Source organism: Lutra lutra, chromosome 14, assembly GCF_902655055.1.
Source record: "Lutra lutra chromosome 14, mLutLut1.2, whole genome shotgun sequence".
In the NCBI taxonomy this organism is placed as follows: Eukaryota; Metazoa; Chordata; class Mammalia; order Carnivora; family Mustelidae; genus Lutra; species Lutra lutra.
In genome coordinates this window covers 6,496,566-6,510,736 of record NC_062291.1, presented here as the reverse complement: position 1 = coordinate 6,510,736, position 14,171 = coordinate 6,496,566, and the positions used below count along the sequence as shown (strand labels likewise).

At 36.6% G+C, this 14,171-nt stretch overlaps 1 protein-coding gene across 5 annotated transcripts in view; it reads left to right on the top strand.

Moving 5' to 3' along the window:
• Positions 1–14,171, top strand: part of ARID4B (AT-rich interaction domain 4B) — a 143,162-nt gene that overhangs the window by 104,858 nt on the left and 24,133 nt on the right. For all 5 annotated transcript variants that reach the window (XR_007122591.1, XM_047701444.1, XM_047701446.1 and 2 more), the window contains 2 exons: positions 10,596–10,680; positions 13,231–13,429. Coding sequence is in view for 4 of the 5 variants with exons in the window: in XM_047701444.1 (XP_047557400.1) it covers positions 10,596–10,680; positions 13,231–13,429 (284 nt within the window). In the remaining variant the exon portion in view is untranslated. The remainder of the gene's footprint in view (positions 1–10,595; positions 10,681–13,230; positions 13,430–14,171) is intronic.

The following is a 14,171-nucleotide window of genomic DNA, read 5'->3' as shown; positions in this document are numbered from 1 at the left end:
CTGAAGTGAGAGGAGAGTTTTGTGAACGTCCACATCTGCCTCCTTACCTGCATCTGCTGCTGCATTCCGTCTCTCTCCCTCTTTAGTCATCCGTGAAAACAAGTGTGCTGCTGTGTCAAGCCGTTCTTCTGTTGCGCCTGCTTTCCTAAGTCAGAGACATGGGCCTAGAAATTCTCCCTTTTTTCCTCTCTCTTTTGTCACTTTCTCACTCTGTCTTGAACCATCCACATCTGGACTTGCAGTGGTTTTTCCCATCTCAACAGTCACTTGAGCTTTATCTGCTTTTCTTGCTGTGCCATTTCTTTGCTCATTTCCATCCAGCAAAACTATGAGCTTACACTTATCACCCAGTGTCTCTCCTGTTGTTTTGTGTAAAGCCAACACCACTAAGGCTTTTGCCCCATCACACCTCCCTGTCACCAGTGACCCCATCTAGCTGAACTCCATCCTTATTTCTTGACCTCTTGTTACTTGCCTTGTCAGTGGTATTTGAGCCAGCCGATCCTTCCTTCCATGATAATTTTCACTTGTGTTCCAGCTGCAGCAGCACCAACTGTTTTTCTTGTTTATTCTCCTTTTCTCCCATTCCTCAGTTATCCTCTTTTGTGTCTTCTTGTCTTTGTGTGTTTTCTTCTTTACAGTCGTGCTCTTCTTTTATCTTTCTGATATCCATTTTAACTTCTTTTACTTTCCATTCCTATTTTTCTAGCTCTAATTTGAGACACTTTTCTGATACTGAATTTTTCCAAATTATTTTTTTGGAGTCAAAGGGATTTGACCATCTGGAATATAGCTTACACCTAGGACCATGGGTAAAAAAAAAAAATTTTTTAATTGTTCAAGCTTTTTACATCAGGACATTATTTTCCAATACAAAAGTGCATTTAGGGGCACCTGGGTGGCTCAGTTGGTTAAGTGGCTGTCTTCAGCTCAGGTGATCCTGGAGTCCCAGGATCAAGTCCTGCATTGGGCTCCCTACTCTGTGGGGAGTCTGCTTCTCCCTCTGACCTCTCCCCTCTCATTCTCGGTCTCTCAAATAAATAGATAATACCTTTAAAAAAAAAAAGCAAAAACAAAAGTGCATTTAACTTTAAAACATGAAAAAAAATCCCCATTCCATATTCATTCCATGAATATCCCTTACCACATCTAGAAAAGTACGTGCCTGCATTTGGTAAGTAAGAAACAAATACTGAACTAAATTGGACCTCCTGGATATGAAATAGAAGTAGAATAGAAGGTAAAGTCTATATAAAAGGGACAAGTCTATAAAAATGGCACCTATAGAATACAGAGACTGATGGGAGATTGGAACAGCTATGGCCTGGCTCTCCATTGGAGCCTCTTGATGCTTTTATATGTGATAACTCTTTGTTTAACTTTCTGAGGAACTGTCTCAACTATTTTCCACAAAGGCTACACCATTTTACATTCTTACCAGAATTGTATTGGGGTTCTGGTTTCTCCATGTCCTCACCAACATTTTATTATTTTCTGTTTTTAAAAAACGGTTTATTATAGCCAACCTAGCGGGTATCTCATTTGGTTTTGATTTGTATGTTTATAGTGACTAGTGATGTTGGGCATCTTTTCGTGTCCTTATTGGCTATTTGTATATCTTCCTTGAGGAAATGTCTGTTTAAGCCCTTTGCCCATTTTTGAATTGTTTTTGTTGTTGAGTGGTAGGAGTTATTCATGTGTTCTGTATATTAATCCTTCCTCAAATAAATAATTTGCAGATATTTTCTCCCATTCTTTCAACCCGCAGAATTGTCTTTTCACTCTCTTGATAGTGTCTTGATGTACAATAGTTTTAAAATTTGATAAATCCAAGTATATCTATTTTTTCTTTGTTGTCCATGCTTTTGGTGCTGTATTGTAGAAAATATCACCAAATCCAGGGTAGTGAAAATTTCCCCATATTTTCTTTTTTTTTTTTAAAGATTTAATTTATTTATTTGACAGAGATCACAAGTAGACGGAGAGGCAGGCAGAGAGAGAGAGAGAGAGAGAGGGAAGCAGGCTCCCTGCTGAGCAGAGAGCCCGATGCGGGACTCGATCCCAGGACCCCGAGATCATGACCTGAGCCGAAAGCAGCGGCTTAACCCACTGAGCCACCCAGGCGCCCCTCCCCATATTTTCTTTTAAGAATTTTCTTGTTCTAGCTCTAATACCAAAGTTTTTTTTTTTTTTACCAATTTTGAGTTAATTTTTATATGTAAATATGGTAGTTCTTCTTTGTGATCTTTTTTTGTCATATGAAGAGCCCATCTCCTAATTAGTAGCCAAAATGGGGTTGAGGATGAGAGACTAGAATGAATCTGATTGGAAACACTCCCGCTCTGTGACTTTCCTTCTCTGTCTCCTTTTGTCCCTTTAAGAATTTTTATGTCACTTCAGCTTAATTTCTCTATTCCTTCTATCTGCAGAATGTTCTACATCCTTACTTTTTTGTTCTTTTACTTCCGCGTAATCTGCTCCTTGCCTTACTTCCATTGTGCATGCCGTTGGACTTAGGAATGTTGACAGAAGAGTACATATGGAGTTCTGTTCCTGTGCTTCGAAATAATTCTTCTGGTAATGATAGAAAGAAAAGCAAAGTACTCTAGGAACTTGTCTGTTTTATTGCTATAGTGTGGAAGTTAAAAAACTACAAATGAAGACGATCTGACAGTGGTTTCCAAGTGAGTATCTACAGACTTGTTTTAGAGAATAGGGAGTCTTTTTTTTTTTTTTAAAGATTTTATTTATTTATTTGACGGAGAGAGATCACAAGTAAGCAGAGAGGCAGAGGAGGGGGGAAAGCAGGCTCCCTGCTGAGCAGAGAGTCTGATGTGGGGCTCAATCCCAGGAACCCTGATCATGACCTGAGCTGAAAGCAGAGGCTTAACCCACTGAGCCACCCAGGCGCTCCGAGGTCTTTTTGACCAAGACTTCCAGTTCCATTTGCATGTTTTTCCTCCTTTGTCCTGTTCTTTTTTTCTTCATACCTCACTGACATGTTTTCCAAACTCTCAACTTCCTCAGCCCTCTGTCACAGTCTCCCAGCTTACTCACTTTTTAGGATGGAAAACATACTAAAATTAAAAAATAATCTGGTAGTCAAAGGACTGTGTTACCACTCATGTGAAAAATTCTTGTGCAGTATGAAGACGCTTTGTATCAGACAGTCCTGTCTGTAGAGACATATAGTGAATGAAGTGAACATAATAATTTGTACTTTAAAAATACGACTTTCGAGTTGACTAGTTTTTCAGTGCAAGTGAATATAAATATTTCCTTCATAAGCAAAGATGAGTAACTTGGTTCTTTTTGCACTCAGATGGGCTTTCTTTCTTTGTATTTATTTAAGAGTGTTTACTAAATTGAACCTGTTCCATTCAGTAGTTTTTGTAGGTTGGCAGGTACATTAATGTAAAACGTAAACGTGGACCTGTTCATTTGGTGGTTTTGTAGATAGTTAGGTTCATCGGTATATTTGTCTAACTGTGCATAGATACCAATCCCCTGAACTTATTAAATGTTAATGAAGTAAACTTTTCAGGTACTTTTACGTCAGTATCTGCGTCACAAAATACAGTGAATGCCTCAGTTGTTAACCATTTGCAGTGATCTCTATAAATGAGCCTGGTACAGTGCTTTGTGATGTGTTCTTAACATTACATATTACCTCTGCCTAAAGACCTATACCTTTGTTTCATTTTACAGAGTTAAACTCTTCAGGAAAACCAGTTGATATAATTACAATACCATGTCCAATACCCTGCTTGTGTCAAATATTAAATATGTGTATGCTATATTATCCAAATTATTCTCATTCTGTTATATTCTTTATTATGCTGAGCACCATTCTGTGTCTTTAATGTGGATTTAATATTAAGTGCTATATGAAGTGGAAATATGAAATGTTAATGGCATGCTTAGAATTTTATTTTTCAATAGTATAATGCTTTATTTTTGTTTCATTATATCTTAACATGACAGAAGGGATTAAATTTATGTTCAGTGGGTCTTTTATAAATTTTGCTTTAGATATTCTCTCATTAAAAATATATGTATAAATTGAGGTTATAGAAAATTCATAAAGTAAGCAAATATTGATTAAATGGATTATAAAATTTTTAATTTAATAGCTGTTGCTGTTTTTCATGTGACTTGGTCTTTTTTCCTATTACAGTGTCATACTTTTTTTTTCTCTATTTTTTAAGAAGGGGGAAAAATTTCTTTCCTTGCTAAGATAGCCTAAATTTCCACTTTAGATGTGAGGTTTTTAAAGTCTTAGTTATATGACATTCATTAACTTTTTATATATAGATAGGTAAGATACAAAGAACATATTGTTCAGCTGTTATTAAATGAGTCTGTCTAATCATTACAGAAAATAAAATACAGATGATTTCAGTGTTTATCTAAATTAATGGTTGGCTCTTAGATTTTATATTTTTTTGTAATTTGTATACATGTTTCAAATAGTGAGCTTTTTAATATGTCAGCTTGGTTTTGCTTATGAAATTATTTTTTAAATATTTTTATTCTGCATGTAAATTTTTTTTAATCTCTAAGGTTATGTCTTTTGGGGTATGTCTTAATACACGCTGCTAATATTCCTTTGAAAAGTGGTTTGGTTGGGTCATGAAGAATCGAAATCTGAATTGATGTGGGCAACAGAACCATTTTGGTTTCTTACCTGGTTGACTAACATTGTTTTCCATTTTTATCATTACCAAGTAATTTCTTAGATGATTTGCCAACACATCCAAACAAAAATCAGAAAGCTGTTTTTCTCTGGTGAGAGCAAGTATGTTATGGTCTCTGAATGGTTCCTTCTGGCTTTGTATGCATATTTTAATTCAACATATTTAAAAAATTCAGATATCTATGTGGCTGCTGCTTTCAGAAGGTTGAGAAGGTTTGTATTGTTACTTCTGTAATTACTGCTTGGTGTTGTCTTCTGTTACACGGTAAGCTCCTTGTGGGAAGGAGCAGTGCTGCTTTCGTTCTTGAATACCCAGTGCCTAGTGCAGAATCCATCACATAAATAGTACCTAAGAAGCATTTATCAAATGAATAAGCCCTCTTGCATACTTTTATATATGTATATGTATATAGTTTCATATAATTTTTTATTTTAGGGATCATCTGGTCCAGCTCCTTCATTCTATATAGGACAGGGAGCAGACGTTTTTAAGTTAAATGAGTTGCTCATGTGTCTTTTCTTTCATGTTTGTTCCATTAGTTGAATGTTAGTAGAGATATTCTAAGGTATGCCATATACATTCTTTGAAAATATCTTCCTTAATATTTTAAATATATGATGAGATACTTGTCTAGATTTCATCCTTTAATTACAGTAGATTTATTAATCATTGAAAAAGTATGGTCTAATTAGTAACAGACTTAATTTTCTGTTTAGTATTTTTTTAAATTCACTTTTTTAAAATATTTGTTTTTCAATATTTGTTTTTATTTATTTTTAAAGTTTTTATTTATTTGAGAGCAAGAGCGAGTGAGAGAGTTCACATGCACACACAAGCAGGGGGAGTAGTGGGAGAGGGAGAAATAGGCTCCCTGCTGAGTATGGAGGCCAATGAGGGGCTCTGTCCCAGGACCCCAGGACCACAACCTGAGCCAAAGGCAGATGCTCAGCCACCCAAGTGTGCCTCAATATTTGTTTTTAAATGGAAGAATTTAGTAATCTTTTCATTGTGCCCTGGCAAACTATATTTCCTTTTCTCACAAAGGGGCCAATTACTGGCTTGTAATCATAATTTCTAAAGGTAATGTCCAATTTAAGGCAGGACAGTTTTTATCAATAATCCAAACTGCCTGGCTTGCTTCAGACATCCTCACAGCACTCTCTTATTGCTTGGATCCAAAGCTGCAAGTCATTTTGTTTGTAAGCCCACTGCTTAGCTTGCATTGTCTCCTGGTTCTCCCCTAAGTAACTGTTAAGGAGTGCTCTTCCTATGCAGTGGAGAGACCCCATCAAAATATGCCCTTGATTCCCTCTGTGGTACTTAAAGCAGAATTGAGAACATTGGAGAGTCCCTGACTGTCATAGCCAAGCAAAGGACAGCATGCCTCTGTATTTGAGGATATGTGAGAAAAGGACTAGAAACGTTTTCAAATTAAAAAAAAAAACAAAACTGTATTGCATTGAGTTATTAAGATTTTTTTGTTCTTTAAGAATGTATTTTGAAGCATGAATGGATATCTTAATATGTTACTCTAAGGAGAAATTGAGAACTAGTTTATGGTGTTCTTTTTCTTAGCTGCAATTTTCTGCTCTTTGCCACTTGCAGTAATTTCGGTTTTTATGGTATTCAAGATAGTTTGATTTGAGCTGAATTTTCTCATTTTCTGTCTTCATTGATTACTTTCTTACTATGCCCACAGTAATTGTATGGTCTCTTTAATATAAAATACACTGTACTAAAAGTCAACGTTTATATAGAATGAACAGCGTCAATTTCTTGTAGTTCTGAACTAGATTCCCTTCATTCAAGTGTTTATTCTTGGTATTTGATGGGGAGTCAGAGATCTTGACCCACTAATATTGCCTCCTTTATTTAAATTACCTGGCACTAGGAAAGTCAAAATTAAATTGGCCTACCTCTTTCTTTTATGTGAGTTAGTGTCTGTAGGAAAAGTTTTGGTATTGTTTTGTTTTGGGCACCAGTTTTTGTTTTTCTCCCACATGAACTTTCGTGTCTCTCCTTTCTGTTCTTTGAAAGTACTCTGTAAAGAAAATGGAACACTTGCATGACACTCTGAGTAATTGCAAAAAGGGAAGGAACATTAATTATTTTTAAAATACAGTGAACAGTTAACAGCTCTCAATTTATTCTCTAATCTTTGTTCCTTGTGAGAGTAATCAAAAACTAAAATGCTACTTAGAACCTCATTAAGTTTTGAAATATTTGTCTGGGTTAATGTTTGTGTCAATGATCTCAACTTTATTTGGTAAGGGCATTTATAATCTGAAAGCTCTCTCTTAATCAAAATTCTCACGTTGTTTTCAGTTCTCCCTCATCACAGGTTGTGCATTCTTAATGTGGCTTTTCTATCTGCTGATCTACTATTCTTTTCTCTGTTCTTACTCTGGATAGGACCTGCCTGCCATCCATGCCCTCTACCTTTATTCTGGTATTGACCAGAATGTCTTAAGAGGCAGTCCCTTACCCATTTTTCTCTAACTCCCTACCTCGTGCTTTTTTGGCAAACCTATTGCTCGCAGAGTCAGTTTACTTCCATGGTTTGAGTTTTCTTAATCTGTGAGGTAAATTCATTGATAGATTTTTAAGGCGTGTTCTAGTTCTAAAGGTTATTAATTATAATAACAATAAAAGTATTGTGTCACTACATTTTATTAAAAATAGAGAATAAGTCTGGCCGAGAAAAGAACAAATCTAAAAGAATAGTGTCAGGGGCGCCTGGGTGGCTCAGTGGTTAAAGCCTCTGCCTTCGGCTCAGGTCATGATCTCAGGGTCCTGGGATCGAGTCCCGCATCGGGCTCTCTGCTCAGCAGGGAGCCTGCCTCCTCCTCCTGTCTCTCTCTGCCTGCCTCTCTGCCTACTTGTGATCTGTCAAATAAATTTAAAAAAATAATAATAAAAAAAATAAAAGAATAGTGTCAGAACAGGGGAATACCTAAACAAGCAAAAAACACTGAGAAATTAGAACAGAAAGAGGCAAATAATACAGGAGTAATAATATCAACTAATATTTATAGGACTGTAAGTTACCATGTACGAAGTACCTATTATTTCAATAGGAAACATATTTAAAGAATTTTCCAAGGCATCTCTTAAAACCATACAGAATATTCATTATTTTAAAACAAAACTGTCATCCAAGATAGTAAGACCATAGTATTTAAATACTGTTATTCCAGTATTTTAGAAGTGTGTATAGTTCCTTTCATCTAATTCCAGAATTTGTCTTTTTTCTTTTCTGCTTGGTCCAATGCTCTTTAGACATTCCACAGTCACTACTTTAAGTTCTTCTGATAGCCAGTCCTCTTATAGGACTCTTCAGAAAATGGTGACCAGATAGCATATGTACACTGGTGGAGCTTAGGCAGTGGGCGTCATCCTGCACCAAGGCAGCAGCTGTTACTTTATTGATGTGTATGTTTCTTCTACCTTGTTCCTAAGAGAATATCCATTCTCTGTGACTCATAAATCTTTGTCCCTCATGATGAACATTTCAGCTATGGAGGCAGTAACTGGTTTTGGTTTTGTTTTGTTTTTTCTTTTTTTTCTTTTTTTTTTTTTTTTTTTGCTTATTTGATGTATTTGACAAGTATAGAATATCATGGTGATGATCTTAAGTTGCAACTACTGTTTTGCCCTAATTTGAAATATAATTCATGCCAAAAACCCGAATTGAATAGTAAAAATGTCTGATATTACGAACTAACTACGTAACAGATAGTTTTGAGTAAAGAAAGGTAAAAAATAATATATCCTTGTTTAGTTTACGTTGATGTTAGGTATAAGTAACCATCATGAACTGTCTTCAGTTATCTCATAAGAAGATAGCTTGTTTTTGGGGCGCCTGGGTGGCTCAGTGGGTTAAGCCGCTGCCTTCGGCTCAGGTCGTGATCCCAGGTCCTGGGTTCAAGCCCCGCATCGGGCTTTCTGCTCAGCGGAAAGCCTGCTTCCTCCTCTCTCTCTGCCTGCCTCTCTGCCTGCCTCTCTGCCTACTTGTGATTTCTCTCTGTCAAATAAATAAATAAAATCTTTAAAAAAAAAAAAAAAGAAGATAGCTTGTTTTGCTTTCTTTTAAACAAAGTACATAGCATTAACTTCCATAACTATATCCAAATAAGACCCACTTCTAGACATTTACATTCAACTTTGCGAAGGGCAGAGATACTGTATTTTCTCTTCATTTTCCACCTTCATTCCAGTTTTGGAAGGAACTAAATAGCTTTCATCTCAAGCATAATGCAATTTTCAGTATTCATGGGAAAGTTAAAAGTACTGTAAATGTTTAGGTAGGTGCTACCATGCCAGTATAAATACCAAAAGGGATGTGTTGAGTAGAATAATATTTGTTTTAAAACTTTTCGAAGTTCTTACTATGTTTGATTATTGAAAACTAGATGTGCTGTGTAGTCTTATTTTTTTATTTTTCTTTTTTAAATACAGTCTTATGTGATACAGAATACACTGAGTCTGATGTTGAGAATGGCTTGACCAGGGCCACATAACCAGCCTCAGGGAAGTTCTAGGAAGACTTTCCTAGAGCTCATTCCATTCTTAGTCATTCTCTCTAATTATCGCTGTGGCCCTCAGCAGCTTCCAGCAGATACAGACCTAACCCCTTGCCTGGGGGTTGTGCCCTAGGCCCTAGGAAAGCCAGTGTTTGCACTAGCAGTAGCACTTTGTGTGGGAGTTGTTACAGGCATACATTTCAGGCCCACTCCAGAGCAAGAGTATACTTTACCAGTCAGGTGATGACCCAGATCACTTAGTGCCTGGTTTGGGGCCTCTATTACTTCATTTAGTACTTCTACTAATGAGGACATTTTCATTTAAAAGCTTATTTATGGGGCGCCTGGGTGGCTCAGTGGGTTAAGCCGCTGCCTTCGGCTCAGGTCATGATCTCAGGGTCCTGGGATCGAGGCCCGCATCGGGCTCTCTGCTCAGCAGGGAGCCTGCTTCCCTCTCTCTCTCTCTGCCTGCCTCTCCATCTACTTGTGATCTCTCTCTGTCAAATAAATAAATAAAATCTTAAAAAAAAAAAACAAAAAAAAAATAAAAGCTTATTTATGGAGTTAAAAACGCTAGTGAATTTTCCATTTTCCACAATAAATAATTATATAACTTTTTTATATAACTTTTGAACATAAAAAGATGTTAACTCATTTTTAATGTTTCTTCCTTTTAGTTGAGTTTTTACAAAAATAAACTGCCATTCTTTTTTTGCTTTAAACAAATAGATTTATTGCAGTCGGGAGTAAGTTGCACCCTGTGAAACTCAGAGAGATTGTCGGCATTGAGTGGGAAGGCCATCAGAGCTGTTGACTCTTAGCTGTGTGTATATGTAGGAAGCATCTCAAAATATTGAAAAACTTGGCCGAGTAAAGATGTCCTACTATTTTATGAGAAGGCTTTTTTTTTATATTGATTTTGCATTGTCTGTAAGTTACAATATTATGCCCTCTTATAACACAATGTCATTTAAAACTAGAGCATATTACCTTAGCTTCCTGATATGTCTAGGGGGGAAAAATGGTCTACTTGCTGCTTAAAAGCAAAACAGAGTAAGACAAAAAAAAGGTAGAAAAAATTGTGGTTTCTTTACAATACAAATTTGGTTTCTTTTAGTTATGGTAACAGGGTAAGGGGTACTAGTTTAGATGTCAAGAGATCTTTCTGGTCTTGGTTCAGCCAGTAGCTGACATTATGTCCTTGGGCAGATCACTTCATCTCTCTTTTTGGACCTTGGTAGCTTTATTCGTTGAGCCAGGAAGTTGACGTTTCCTGTTCTAAAATGTTATGATTCTATTTATGAATTTCTCTTTAATATGGCATAGTTACTTAAGTGATGTTTTGTGTACTTAGATGAATTTCTTTTAATTTTAGATATGATGAATGGATTAAAGCGGATAAAATAGTAAGACCTGCTGATAAAAACGTGCCAAAGATAAAACATCGGAAGAAAATAAAGGTAAGTGGATATTTTGCTAAAAGTGCTTTTTTTGCTACATCATAGCTGTTAAAGAACTTTTCCTCTAAAATATGCATTTGTGTGTGTGTGTGTGTGTGTGTGTGTGTGTGTGTGTGTGTGTGTTAGTGTTGGTAGAGACAGCAATACTCAAGAGCAGTGAATTTACCAAATGCTAGATCTGGGTATAGTTAGTATTGTCAGCTTATGGAAAGGTCTTTTGGAAACAGTACTGTACTAAGTGATCTTTGAGGCTTGTTTTAATCCTAGCATTATGTAAGCCCACCCAGCCAGGTTTCGCTTACTTATTTCCATCCTTTTTGCCCCTCTCATTTCCAGCTAGGAACCATAAAATAGTGTGACCGGGAGCCTGGCTTTTAGTCTAATGCCTGTAAACTATTCAGGGGAAGAAAAGGAGGGGGTATCTGAAAGCAGAGGAGAGCTGGTGGCCCCAGATCATGCAAGCTTCCCCCAGAGCGATTGTTCTTTTCTCACTGTAAAATTGGGTCTGTTCTTCAAGTTTCGGTGTAGCAACCCAGGTGCTACAACTAGGGTTTCTCAAACCCCTTTCATCTCCACTTTTGGTCTTTACTGTGAAGTATGGAAATCAGAATATATAGTATTATCTTTAGCTACTGGAAGGGTTGTGTGTGAGTGGTGTTAAAAAAGCCCATTTCCACAGACAAAGCAAGTTTTAGGAGGGAGTATTTCTCAGGTAGAGGAGGAGGTAGGGATGGGAGAAGTGGTATTAGAATATTGATTCTGGGGGCTGCTGGGTGGCACAGTGGGTTAGGCCTCTGTCTTTGGCCTAGGTCATAATCTCAGGGTCCTGGGATCGAGGCCAGCATCGGGCTCTCTGCTCAGCAGGGAGCCTGCTTCCCCCTCTCTGCCTGCCTCTCTGCCTACTTGTGATCTCTGTCAAATAAATAAATAAAATCTTTGAAAAAAAAAAATCATTCCCTAGGGAGTTTTTTCCTAAATATTTATTCTCGGTTCATTTCTTGCCCCCTCCTAGGGCGTATATTACAATTCCTGGTCATTAGGGAAGAATCATGTGAATTTTGGAAAAGCTTTCTAGATAATACTCTGATATTACACACCCCTCCCTCACTCTGTCTCATATGTCTTCTGATAGCCATTGAAAGCCATATTTGAATTCCGAATGGGGTGGACCTTTTCTACCCTAAGAATACAGGATACATTATGGTCTCTGGAATAAAATAATGAAGTAGTGAAAAGGCTAGCAACAGGAGAAAAAATGGAGCAGCACTAATTACTGAAAGGTTGTGGTCATCTACCTGCACATCAGGCTTTTCATTGCATTCTGAGAATTAAGCCCAGATGTCTTAAGTGAGTGGCTCTCACAGTTGAGCACCTATCACAGTCACCTGGAGGACTTGTTGGAACTCCGATGGCTTGGCTCCATCTCCAGCATTTTTTTTTTTTAAAGATTTTATTTATTTACTTGAAGAGATCACAAGTAGGCAGAGAGGCAGGCAGAGAGGGAGGAGGAAGCAGGCCCCCCGCTGAGCAGAGAGCCCATATGGGCCTCAATCCCAGGACACTGAGTTCATGACCTGAGCCAAAGGCAGAGGCTTTAACCCACTGAGCCACCCAGGTACCCCCATCCCCAGCATTTTTGATTCACTAGATCTGAGGTTGGTTCCGGGAGTTTGCATTTCTAACACATTCCAGTAAGATACTCATGGTGTGGGTCCAGGGACCACACTTGGAGAACTATTACCCCGAAACATCTGTAATATGTCATGAATTATCTTCTCTGCATCCAGAATGATGATAGTGATGTGCCGTTTTTGGGAGAAGTGTGAAAGTAGTCCCTGAGATTCCATAGTCTGTCTCTGTGGTGGGACGTCAGAGTTGTCTACTGCTCCGTCACGCTCTGCAGCATCATTTAGGAAGCTTGTCTCAGTGATTTTTTCCTATACATTATTTTCAAAACAAATTCAAAAAGCAGTTTCCAGGAAGTATTTTAGTTAGCCTCTCTTCATTTTAGTTGTAAACGGACAGTTTTTTTCGACATGAGGGAGGAAGGTTGCCTTGTGACTTCACTTTTTAAGAGATCATTTGTTTAGAGTTATTCCCAGTGTCAGCTAACTGAAGATGTTTGGAATTTTGTCATTCCCAACCAACATTTTATATTGAAAATGTTATAAGTTTTGAAACTACCAGGTTGAAATTTTTTTTTAGTGAATATTTAAGCCTTTTGGGTTTTAATTTTGAAGAATTTATAATGTCAGTTATTTACCAGTATGTGGTTTGTTAGTCTGAATTGCTTATGGGATCACTAATTTACCTCCACTATTAAAATTTAAATATTAGACAAAAATGTTTTATTTATTCTATAGTATTTGTTTAAAACTTTGGAAAAACATTTTTGGCTGTTTGTGAGGAGCTTCTTATGTTCTTTACTCTTGTATTATTTAATAATATATAATAACAACTTTGAATTTAAAATGAGTGTTAACATTGCTACTAATAAATGCTTCATGATAAATTTTGGCTAACATGAGATACTTTTTTTTCTTAACCTAGAATAAATTAGACAAAGAAAAAGACAAAGATGAAAAATACTCTCCTAAGAGCTGTAAACTTCGGCGCTTGTCAAAACCGCCTTTCCAGACGAATCCGTCTCCGGAAATGGTATCCAAACTGGATCTCACCGATGCCAAAAACTCTGATACAGCTCATATTAAATCCATAGAAATTACTTCTATCCTTAATGGACTTCAAGGTAAACATAACAAATGTCCTGTTGCGTGCAACTCTATGTTTTTAGTTACAAGTCAAATTCTATAAAGCCAATTCACTGTTTTTTAATTGGACCATAATTTTGTTTTTTGTTGTTACTTGCCATTGATTGAGTGGAAATATTTCTATCAGTAGTAGACCTAAAGGTGTCATTAAATTTTATTTGCGATTTATTATTCACCCTACCGTACTGTACTGTGGGTTTTTCAGGTACTGTCCTTCTCCATTGCCAGGTAAAAGCATGGTTTGTCTTATGCAATATTAGACTATATAGTTATATTGAATTTTTTATAAAGAATACCAAACTTTGCTTATCTTGATTACATCTATTCTGATCTTTTTAATGATGGCATTATTGCTTAATACTTAAGGCAGAATGAAGTATAACTATCAAATAATAAAAATGAGGAAGACTGGAGAGGGGATTTAATCAATTTGACTGTCAGGGAAAGGGGGAAATATGACCTGTTAAATGAAGTATGTAAAAATATTTGACATTTCTCATGACTTTTAAGAGTTTGGATTTTTACACATTCGGAGTATGACAAATTGTTTTATGTCTCTTAGTTTAGATGGTTATTTACATGAACCAGTTTTATAATGCTATAAATATTCTTAAGTTCAGTCTGTAATTTTCTGATGTATCAGATACACAGATAGTATATCAAAATGTATACATACATATGTAATTTAAAGAATAATATAAATATGATCATTGGTATGTC